Below are 11,961 nucleotides of genomic sequence, written 5' to 3' on the forward strand. Positions count from 1 at the left end.
GTAAAGGGTTTTTAATAAATAACTGTATACTTTCCTGCAATTTTCAAACAGTATATATTATTGAATCCCTTAAACATTCCTTCAATAGATTTAGAAGAAAATGTTTTGTTAGTTAATAGAGAGAAGCTGTCGTTTCTTGAGTATTGTATCACTGAGGCAGTTATATTGTAGAAGCAGCTTCCATCAGTGGTATAACACTTCAAATCCCTGTTGTTGCCGCTTCACGTATGTCTATCTCTTATATAAATTCTGAGAGTAGTCCGCCGTTTGCACACCTCAAGTCTAAGAAAAGCGGACAGGATTACCTGCATGGCCACAAAGCAATTTTCTGCTGTGAATTGGGGTCAAACCCAAAACGTGCTTTATTCACTTAAATCACTACAACCGTGTACTACACATAAGTGTTTCGAACTTGAACATGCAAAATAACATCATTTTTACATTTCACTGTCAGAAGAAGTAAGGGAATTAAACTAAATCACATGATGGGTTAAAAATGGCTCATTATAATCTGTTTCAAGAGTATGCAACATTTAGACTATTTTCACAGTTTCACAGGAAGGCGGCTGTTATATTGCTCTCTTCAAACCCACCAGACTCCTTTGGAAAGAGTGATAATTTTACCTCACAGATCACATGGGTTGCATCTCACACAGAGGGAATCAATCTTCAGATCTAAGCCATTGTGTTGGAAATCTTAGTTGTTCTTGACACAAATGATCTGTAAATTATAGTGGCATTCCTTCCCCCATGCGCACATCAGGGTACAATTGTTTTCTTATCAAAGGAACATTTTAACCTTGATGATTTATGATATAATGATATGATGGGGGGGGAAAAAAATAAATCCTGAACAAGTTGACATTTTTCTTCGTAAATGTTTTTCTTATTGGGATCTTGACATGAAATTCTCACCAAGCATCTGATTTTCACACACAGAAACACAAAAATAACAAATTACTTCATTTCCTAAGTTATTGGACAAGTTTATGGATTTGTGATAAATTGTTAGAAATGCAGTTGTTGGTAATGGCGACTTCAGGAGTTTTCAGTGTTGAGAAACGAATGCCTTGTATTCCACAGATGTCATAAACTCTCCAAATCTTTCAGATTAAGTTTTCATTTTTTATCTCTGATTTTAAAGTTATTTTCACCCTTTTACAATTGGATTGACTCGGTCCTTTTAGCCACTTTATTTTCTTTCTCTGCAATCAATTGAGAGTTTCCTTGGCTGTGTGCTCTGGATCATTGTGTTTCTCACCAAATTTCTAAAATGGGACTTTTTAAAGTCTGTCAGTGTGTTGATCCCAGCCCCACACTTCTCTGTTCAAATGGTGTCTTTGTCACTTTTCCTTCAAAATGTGAATGCTGACATCCTTTTTCTTCAACAGTAGAGTTTTGTTTAGTGATAGAGGCAATTGCTGTTGTGTATTGCATGTTGCATTCATGGCAAAAAAAAAAAAATATCCATATGATCCAACTATTTCTGAAACTCACTGTAAGTGGTCTTTGAATCTTGAGAAAGTCTTCTGATTATCATTTTATCCCCTTTGTTGCAAATCTTGTGAAGAACCACGCGGTGTGGACAAGTTATGTTCTCTCCACTTCAACATTATGGCCTCAGTGCTGCTCACTGAAACATTAAGAAGATTAGAAATATGTCAGCAGCCAGAGCCAGCAGTATGTTTTGCAATAATATTGCTGCAACGATCTTGATTGCTCTCTTTTCTCTCTCCCATGATAAGATGGTTTTGTGATACCTTAATAATTAGGAACATATTTACAGACCATCACTTAGGACTAACCCAGCTGATGATGCTTTGAACTGATGTGGAGCAGGATTGCTTTATAAATACTGTCAGCTGTTTTCTTGGCTCTCTGTGGCTTTTTGCTTTTCCCTTTGCTTAATGTGTTCAATCATTTTTCGATCACGTTCCACTTTATTGCACGTTATGTAATTAGTTTTGATATCTTTGGGAATTATTTGGGTTATTTCCAATACTTGATGTGAATTTAATGTCAGTAGCCCCCAGTTAGAAATATATTTACGGTGAAAAATATTTGTCTTCAGTGCTTTGATTGAAAAGAATTGAAAACAATGCTTATGTACAGTACAATGTGTCCTCAGCAGTGTTTCTGTGAAAGTATTTATAAGCTAAGCTAAAACTGAATATTTTAAATTCAAACAATGTTACAGATAACAAATATATAACTTGTGGAAGAAATAAAATTACAATCTCTCCCAAAGTATCGCATCTAAATTAGATGTTTTAGTTTTTTTTTTACTTAAAGAAGGTAAATGATCTTCAGATAGAAATAGCTGCATTTAGAGGTGATCACCCACCAACTAGCCAGTTCTCCTTCGAACCTATTCTTGTTTCATTAACCCACTACAGGTCAGTTTTCTGCAGAGCTGTAAGCCCGACGACTTTTAAATGGACGTTGGGATTTTGCATAACATTTTCTGACACCTTATCCAACAGAGAAGAAGGGAGAAAAAAAAGAAATTGCACCTGTCGGGGAGTTTGGAGCAAACAATGTGATGTGGTGAGTGTCACAGGATGCCGGTGGCAGTTCATAATGAATAATTAATCAGAAATTGCTTCACTGTGTTTTTGTTTCACACTCTGTATTCGCTCATTGTCCATGTGATCAGCAAATGAGAAAATAAAACCAAACAGGTCTTCTGTCTCTTCTTTATTGGGTTTGTCATGTTGTTTTTCTGTTTAACCATGAATGTGAATTGTTGTAATAATGTGAATACTAAACATGTATACATTGGTGAATTATTTGAAATATTGCATTGCTTATTAAACATATTTATCTTTTTAACTGTGCTCAATGGCGTTTGGCTTGCACTTCAAATTTTTCTGTTAATTATATTCCTTATGAGAGACTATTCCAAATGTTTTTTTAATGATCATGAATTGTTTGTCTCACTTTTCAGTTGTTGTTATTTCATCTTCAAATTTTAATTAGAAATTGACATTTCTTTCCACAGTTTTGTCTTTGACTCTTCGAATTCCCCTAAACCAGTCTGGCAGTACACAAGGGCCCCCTTCTGATTCTCTGTGGTATTACACCTTAATTTTGTCTCATTTTAATTTTATGATATAAAACTAAATATTAAATTAAAATGTAGTCATTGCGGAAAGGTACTTGATTACATGAGGGAACACACAATCTAAAAGATAAATTAAATAAGGGATGCATCCTTAGTGCCTCTCTAGAAGACCAGCTTTTCTCTGTTGAGGACTGAGAGTAGGCAATTTCACAGATTAATGTGTTTGCAAATATAAATGCTGTTAAAGAAAAAAATTGCACAATCTTGAGGACTTATTTCCTGGAATAGTGTTATGTCCAATTCTGGTATTCCAATATTATATTAAAATAAATTCTCTTAGTTTCTGTTCAGATCAAAGATGAACACGGCTTCTAACTGCCAAATGTGGTTATGTGTTCTGTAAATGTGTGACAATATTTTTTGACATATTTGGCCTCTTTATAGAGTAACTAAACATGTCCACAATAGCGAATGCTTTTTCTGTTTTTTAATATGTTGTTTTACAATCTTTTGCAGCAGCTGTATTGGCACCACTGGTAAAGATGTGCAAAAGTCAACATTTACCACAGTTTCAAACGGCACAGTCCAACGCATAAAATGAGTTCATGTTTATATATATATATATATATATTATAAATATATATATCTATATAGATATATATATATATAGATATATATATGTATTTTTTTAATACATGACACCTTATTCCTGATTATAATAATAACAGAACTCCAAAAGTAACATGTTGCACTTAATCTGGTCACTGTTTAAATTCCAAATGAAGAAAATAGAAACAGTAAGAAAGTCTCACCAAAGTTTTATTATGAGCAGATTGGAAACTGGGTTCTCATCACTTTGCATTTCTTGGTAGTGTGTTTCAACTCTTCATCAAGATGTTGACTGTCAATTGTTTCTGTAAAAACAGAAACACTCCTCGTCTGAACACACTGTCGTTTTCTCGCTGTCTGCATTTAGTTTTTGTTCCAGTGTTTTGCCATCTGTACATAACTTTCTTTGCACTGCCATCTGGAGTTGCAGATTTCCATTTTACATTGTGTGCCGTCATTCGTATGCTTCTTTGCACGTTTAAAATTGTCTTTCTGTCATCGGTTCTTCGAACTCACATTTTTGCGTTTCATCTAGTTTTATTTATCTAGAAGATTGTCACTAAATGCTCATGCTAAATACAGTTACTAGGTGCACAGGAATAGGAAAAGTCCAGTCCCTCTACTCTGGGGGAAAGTCATTTCTTTGCAAGCCACAAGAAAGTCTGGAGGCCAGTTCCAAGTCCTTAACTTTGAATTTTAAGTTTTAAGCAACTGATTTGATCAATAATGCAATAAATTTGTATTTCATTCAAAATACAAATTTATTTGACTGAACAGGCAGAAATTGAAACAGCATTTAGCTTAAGAATATCCTCACATTTCACATAGCAATACAACAAATTAATCATTAATTGTGTAAATTCAAATTTTGAAGAAAGTTGAACATCATTGCCTGTACATCTACACATTTGGCATATTTTGTTTTTGTTTAACTACCTCATAATTTCTGTAAACAAATGCAGTGACCTTTTATTATTTTTTTTCCTCTAAAGCCATAGAGCAAAATATTGTGTCTAAGCATGCTTCTCTTCTGCAACTTCACTGCTTGGATAGCTGGATATCCAAGCAGTGAATAGTTTTTGTTGACAGTTTATTCAGTTTAATTTCGATTCAAAAGATGTTTAAGGTATATTGGTGAACATTTTCAACATGAAGTGAAGTCACAGGTGTTAAAGTCTGAATCATGTTCCAAGTCTTTAGGGATATCATCAAGTCGAATATGGAGTCATTAAATGTGTTACTCAGATTTGAGTTGATTCCAGCTCAGACGATTCAAGTCCACACGTCCAGGGAACTGCAGCAATCAATAATGTAATAACCTGCCACTCCTGTAATAAGGTATCAGGGCCAACAGGGTGATAACATTTCTCCAGTAATGTGATAAGTTATTACATTTTTTGGCCAGTATTCTAAAGATAATTTAAAAACGTAGGTCACATGATCTCTTCCTGCGTTGTCGCACATTTTACACTGAGATTTAAATACCAAATGAACTTTGCATCCATTAATTAACTTTCCCTCTGTACATGTAGAAATGCATGTGTATGCGTGTGTTTCAAGCCAGTTGTACAACACAAGATTCTCCAACAGTGATTACAATTGTTAATTAAAAAGACTGAAGGTTGAATAGTATGTAACCTTGACGAATAAATATGAAGTTTATGTCAAAAAAGCTTTCCAAGATATTCTGTCTTGTTAGTGTAAGATGCTTTCTGACTGCAGCTGCTGTATTTTCAAATGTTTTTTTTTTTTTTTTGACTTATCACACTACTATCAATAGGTTATTTCATTAATGGTTTAAAAATCTTATTACACTATTGGCTTTAACACATTTAAAATGGACAGAGGAATGTTATTGGCAGGATTTATGTTATTACAACAAGGATTTCAACATTAGTTATGTTGGTTCTAATCAAAACCATGAACCTAAATACTAACATGATGTCATAATCCATTGTCATATTTACTTCACCTTCATAGCAGCCTGCATAGACCTCACATTTATGTTTTGAGTTTTATTGTTTTGCTGTAATTAATTTCACATATGATTCCATGTTGTGTTTAGTTTCTTATCACGAAATGTGTTTTCTACGCCTCGGTTTTAATCCTTTGATTGTTTTTTTCCTTCTGTGGTCTCCAGAGGTTTTATGCAGTTAGGTGTGTGTGAGCTGTTTTATGCAGATATTGGTTTTACAAAAATTTACATACAAATAGAAAACTCTGACAACTGCTACAATGATTCTTTAAACCCTTTTTTTTTCATTCACCCATGCAATTTGAAATATGAGGCTTTTGCCCCCTTTTTCCACCTCCATTTTAATGTTCTGCATTTTCTTTCTTCAGCTGTCAGATGCCTATTTGCACGATAGATTCAGTGCACCCGGTAGTTTGATACTTGAGTAAACCTTCTTTAGGTTGAGAAGGGAAACTGGACCATCTTGTTCACACTGGGTGTGACACGTGTGTGTGTGTGTGTGTGTGTGTGTGGGGGGGGGTGTGTGTGTGTGTGTGTGTGTGCCACGTCCTGGTCTTTCTGTAATTCTAAGAGCTTTGACACGTTTTTCTTTTCCCTTTTGTTTGCACAAATGCGAGAGTTGGTCGCTAGGAATTTTTCAGGGACACCAACGCTGTACTGTACCAGTTTTATTTGCGTAATGAGCGCATGAAGAACACCTGAAAGGATTCATTTCGACAGATCCATCCTTTAGTTTGTTGCTAAAATGAAAGATCAAAGTAAGGCTTTATTTTAAAGCTGATAGGTTTGCTTCTGAGACTCGTGATCTTTACTTGTCTTTCTTTTTTCTTGGCAGCGCTCCTGACCCTCACCGCTGTGGTTGTGCTCCTTCTAATATTTTTTCTGACTTCATTTGATGCACAGGAGAAGGCACAAAATGTTCTTGGTGAGATGATTTATTTCTATCCTTAAATCTTTAAAGCCCAGTAGTCATCTCTTGTCAATGCTATGCATTCTATTTTATTTATTTTATTTTATTCTATTTCAGGGTTCAATAAAATTCACAAAAAATTCGCAACAGGTAAGTCAGAAATTCACATTTTGCTGCTGGATTATTAATCAAGTCAGTTTTATACTCAATTTGTGTTAAAGTGGTAACCTTGTTCTTTCTTGTGTCTAATTTACATTTTAAGGTACAGCTAAAGTAACACCAAAGTGCAGCCTCTCTGCAGTCTGTCCCTCGGACCACTTTGCTTTTAAAATCTGGAGTGGAGCTGCTAATGTAGTTGGTCCAAAAATCTGCTTTGATGGTAAAAAGTATGTAAGAATGTGGTCGGAGATTCACTTACTGAACCGGCAAAAGCTGCGACCCTGCTGTGAAAATCAATTTCCATCTGTGTCTCAACAGCATTATGAGCAACATTATGAACAATGTGGGACCAGGACTAAACATTGTGGTGGTAAATGGTAAACACTGATCATAAATATAGAAGTCAGCACACTGATAAGCTGTCTGTGTACAGTCATGATGTCTAAATGTTTAATGTTGATTGTTTTTAAAAGGATTAACCTGAATGGTTTCAGGCTTGTAGGTTTATTCTTGCAGAAATATAGTGCTTTGCAAAAGTATTAACACCCACTGATTTGTCACAACTACAAGATTTTACTTGACAGATCAACACGACGTAATTTATGGTTGTGAAGAGAAATAAATTCCAAATATTTTTACAAGTAATCAATGTTTTATAGAATCACATTTTGCTTCAGATCTAGAGACCCAAGGTTGAGTGAAAGGTGTGCGTAAGCGTGAATTTTCAAGTTTTCCTGTAGTGAGATTTAAGTAGAATCTTTGATTAGGACAATCTAATTCATGAATATTTTTGCTCTCAAGTCTAATAGGTTCTCCTTCAGAATTTCCCTCTATTTATCTCCGTCTTGCATCTCATCAACTCTGCTTTTGAAACATGCATCTCCACAGAATGATACTTCCACCACAATTCCTCACAGTAAGGGATTATGTTCAGGGAGTGTTGAACGCTTGAGAGCTCAATGACAAGCTCCTAATCATGCTGTTATAAGCTTTTTCGAAGACTTTCTTCTAACAACAGCCGTCCACTCAGAGATCTATGGTTTTCACTCCAGCCTGTGAGAGGACAATAATATGTTAACTAATATGCGTTTTCTGCTAAGAGGAAGAGAAGAAGAAAGGAAAGGATCAAGTGACGAGAATATTAACCCGGCCTTGTCCACATGACAACAGATTTCTCTTCACTGTATTTCTATAAAGTAAACATCATTGTTGTTGTTTTTCTTCTGGTTTTATGTCTTATATCCGCTGTGGATTTGGTGTCACTGTCTGACTGAAGTAATTATGATCCCTGCTGGCCCACATTGCCAGACTGTTGTGGACAGGTTCAGCTGAATTAGATGAGTTAGATTCATTTACATGCCAGATGGCGGAGCGAACAGGGCTGAATTAGGCTTTGGTTTTTATCCACACATCAGTTGTCGCCTGCAGGTCAAGCGGTTTAGTGTAGGTTTCATCTGAGCAGACTACCGCCACATATTTTATGCGTAGTAAACTTTAAACCAGACTTACAAAGACTTTCTTTCAACAATGGCTATGTAAAAAACATTATTGTACAAAAATAAAATAAAAAGTCTGAATACAAAAATACAACAAAGTTTGTTGCACTTGAAAGGTTATTGCATGTAAAATGTTTGGTTGTATTGTTGTAAAATTGCCTGTTGACCCATGGAAGTCATAGTGGTGAGAGGGAAATGGAAGTTGGTGCATTTAGGATGATAATGGCTTGTGGGAAGAAACTGTCCCTGAGTCTGTTTGTCCTGGTTCTAATGCCTGGCGGAGGGCAGCAGGTCAAAGAGGTGGTAGGCGGCATAAGTGCTGTTTTTGATGACGCGCTTTGCTCTCCTGAAGCAGCAAGAAGTATAAATGTCTTTCAAAGAAGGCAGAGGGCAGCCGACGATCTTCTACACTGTCTTGATCTCTCTCTGGAGCTTCTTCTAATCTGCCTCAGTTCAGTAGCTGAACCACGTCGAGGAATAGTGGGTTATGATGCTCTCTGTGGAGGATGGGTGGAAGGTTAGCTACAGCTTCTGGTAGATGCTGTTCCCTCTAAGCTTTTGCAGGAAATGCAAATGTACCTTCTTGATGACAGAGCAGGACAGAGGAAAGATTTTGGTACCCTGACTCACAGACGAGTGTGTAACATAAATGAGCTTCTGCGTCTGTGCTCCAAGTCATTAAGTAATGTGTTGGTATGTTGGTAATTGTGTTATTCTCTTTTCGTTTTTGTATGATGAAATAGAAAAAAACTCCATGTTCAAAACTTGAAATGTAATTTTTTTTTAATCTAACTTTGCTTTAAACTTCTCCACAACTTTATCCCTGGGCTGTCTGACGTGTTCTTTGATCTTCATGATGATGCTTGATCACTAACATTATCTACAAAACCTATGAGGCCTTCACAGAAAAGCTGGAGTTATGCTGAGATTAAATTGCACACAAGAGGCCTCTATTTGCTATCTAGGTTCATTCTCAGGGCAGTTTAAGTTTAGGGGGTAGTATCAATATCCACACTGCAATATTTAAAATTTTTATGAGAAAAAAGTTCAAATTGTGAATCATTTTCCTTCCACTTCAGTATTATGTGCCACTTTGTCTCAGTCCAGCACAAAAAAAAATCCCAATGGAATTTGTGATTGTAATATAAAAAGGGTGAAAAGGGGTATAAATACTTTTCTAAAACACTATATATATCTTCAAGGCCTTCCAATAATAGTCAAGCAGTCAATGTGTTTCCGACTTAATTATAAAATGGAGTCAAACAGGAAATGGCTACTTTAGCTGCCAAGCTGTTTAATCATCTCATGGTTGTATTCAGACTATTTTTCCCACTACTGTAAATAAAATACTAAATAATTTATTATGTAATATGTTTTTTTTTCTATCACAAATAGGTGAGACTGGAGTTGTAGAAAAATTTGGCTATCTTAACATGATTAGTGGAAGTAAGTAATGACAATTTGTATCACACAGTTCAAATGTTGAGCTTTACTGAAGCTCCAAAGTTTGTTTTCTTTGCAAATTTTAATTTCAAATCAGACTCGGCAGACATCTTGGCATACCTGAAGGGGATAAAACCAGGAATGATTGTGTTGGTGGCCTCTTTTGATGATGCAGCAACAAAGTAAGCCTGAATCAAAACTTTCCAACATTTAAAAAAGATCCAGTCACAGAACAGTGACCTTTTCTGCTCATTTGTTGCAGGATGACAGATGAAATAAGGCAGATGTTTGTTGAGATGGGAAGCACTTTGATCAGCTCTGTTAAGCAAAGAGACAACTGGGTGTTTGCTGGAAGAACGGGGACAAAAATCAAAGGCTTCTTTGAGCAGGTCAGTGGACTCTGTCTGTGTCACTTTATTTGTTGTATTTGTGCCAGAAAAGACTTTGATAATATGCAGAAAAGCAAAGCGGAAAACATAAAACAAGTGTTTTTCTCTTCCTGCCGCTGTAAGCGAGCTGAAAATGATAAGAAAACAAATGTTTTCGATGGATGGCCAGAGATGGTGGAGGTGGGCGGCTGTTTCCCAAGAACCACAAGTGTCTTGAAGACTTGAAGCTATGGAAAGTATTTTATTCTTCAGAATTAAACAAAACACTCTAAATGCATGCTTACCCTTTCTTACATAGTGGTCGCTGCAGTGGGCAGCTATTCAGAAATAGTCTGCTTGCGTTATTGAACTCCTGCATGTCACTTCCTAGACCAACCACTAAACATTATTAAAAAACATAAAATCATGAACTAGGTGGAAAGTAATGCTGGGCACTTGGTGAATGTTTTGGCTTTCCCTCTGTTGTACAAAATCCTTGCGGGCAAAAAAAAATATATATATATATATATAAATAACAATCTGAATTAATTGTCAAAATGTTTATCTTCTCATTTTATACTTGGAGGATTGGAATACATTACCTGTCTAATGAAGTGGACATTATGCATCAATGGTTATGTTTTAGCAGTACTGGTAATGTGCTGTTCCTGGAAATACTTGAATAGCAGCACCTGTTCCTGCATCAAAAAACAAAACCAAACAAACATATTTTGGTTATTAGCCTGTACTTTTGATGTTAGTTCAATTGTGCATGAAGCAGTTGGTGTATTTTACTTATTTTCAATTTTTTCCACTATGCAAGTCTACAGGTGGCACAGAGGAGCTTGGTCAAGTGAGCAGAAAGTTAGTACCCTAAAGATTTTTCTCAAGACATAAATGAAGGATTAGGAAATAATAGACATAGTCATAAAGGAAGTACATAAAACTGTTGAGGATTTGACATTCACAAAACTTAAGGACATTATAAAGCATTGGATTTCAGGATGCTCAAAAAAAATCTGTTGTTTCAGTGTGGTTGCCTTGTGGATATGTTCCTTAGTCGTACCAATAGGTTGCTGGTTCGGGTCATTTAGTGCTCAGAGGTTATTTGTTAAATTCTGGGGTTAGGTAAAGCAGTAGAGCTCCCAGAGGTATTAGTTTGAAGGGTGAAAGGAGCATCTAGAAAGACTCTGTATAACACTGAGACCTCTTTCACTGTATTCAATAATACTAGAAAATGGGAAAATGTGTATGATAATGTTTTTTGCAATATTTTAGTTTTTTCCTATTAAATATTATTAGTGTTTTGTAACATTCAGCTAAATCCAAATGTTTCACACCTTTGGCTGATTTAGGTTTTATAGCAGCATTACCTTTTGAAAACATTTCCCTACTGACTGTAAATATAATAAATGTTTCTGATTGGAAAAATGAGAGTCTTGGCTTGAATCTGTGGTTTGATTTAAAGATTAAGGTGATGGCTGGAAGTCCTTCCAACCTCAAAGACTTGCTCTCCAGGAAATGACATCACAAAGTTAAGATTTCTGCAATAACAATAAAAGTTACTTTCAAGTGAGTGAGGACAGAAATCATTTTTGAAATTTCAGCTTTTATTAAAATATAAATAAAAAACAATTACTTTGTGTAATTATCTTTTCTTAAATCATGTTGGGCTCACGTGTGCCTATTTTAAAAATAAAACCCTTTTCTCACATGAGAAAAAAAGTGAGAAATGAGTGAAATGTGGGGACGTCCAAAAAGGCAAATGCTTAAAAATTACATGGAAAGAAAATATTTAATGTATGTTTGTGTCACAAAGACAAGTATTGGCGAGTTTTTAACATGTTGAAACTTCATCTTAAATAGTTTTCACTTTCACAACAATGATGAGAAAATATAAGACTGCAAGGGACATTGAATCCCTTATGGACTAGTTG

At 35.5% G+C, this 11,961-nt stretch overlaps 1 protein-coding gene across 1 annotated transcript; it reads left to right on the forward strand.

The window, feature by feature from the left end:
* Nucleotides 1-6,279: 6,279 nt before the first annotated feature.
* si:dkeyp-67f1.2 (uncharacterized protein LOC556106 homolog) lies at nt 6,280-11,374 on the forward strand. The gene is made up of 9 exons (XM_055027315.1): nt 6,280-6,406; nt 6,484-6,573; nt 6,676-6,708; nt 6,821-6,944; nt 7,036-7,094; nt 9,609-9,659; nt 9,754-9,838; nt 9,919-10,045; nt 10,169-11,374. Exons 1-9 carry the CDS (start codon nt 6,394-6,396, stop codon nt 10,268-10,270), a joined length of 684 nt encoding a protein of 227 aa, XP_054883290.1. The 5' UTR covers nt 6,280-6,393; the 3' UTR covers nt 10,271-11,374.
* Nucleotides 11,375-11,961: the final 587 nt, after the last annotated feature.

Source organism: Poeciliopsis prolifica, unplaced genomic scaffold (genome assembly GCF_027474105.1).
Source record: "Poeciliopsis prolifica strain line A6 unplaced genomic scaffold, Auburn_PproV2 SCAFFOLD003, whole genome shotgun sequence".
Taxonomy (NCBI): domain Eukaryota; kingdom Metazoa; phylum Chordata; class Actinopteri; order Cyprinodontiformes; family Poeciliidae; genus Poeciliopsis; species Poeciliopsis prolifica.

What these genes read in the sequence shown, in the direction of transcription:
- si:dkeyp-67f1.2 (XM_055027315.1), top strand. An exon ending in ATCTGCTTTGATGGTAAAAA is followed by an intron (nt 6,945 to 7,035) that starts GTATGTAAGAAT and finishes GTGTCTCAACAG; the next exon opens with CATTATGAGCAACATTATGA. An exon ending in AAACATTGTGGTGGTAAATG is followed by an intron (nt 7,095 to 9,608) that starts GTAAACACTGAT and finishes TATCACAAATAG; the next exon opens with GTGAGACTGGAGTTGTAGAA.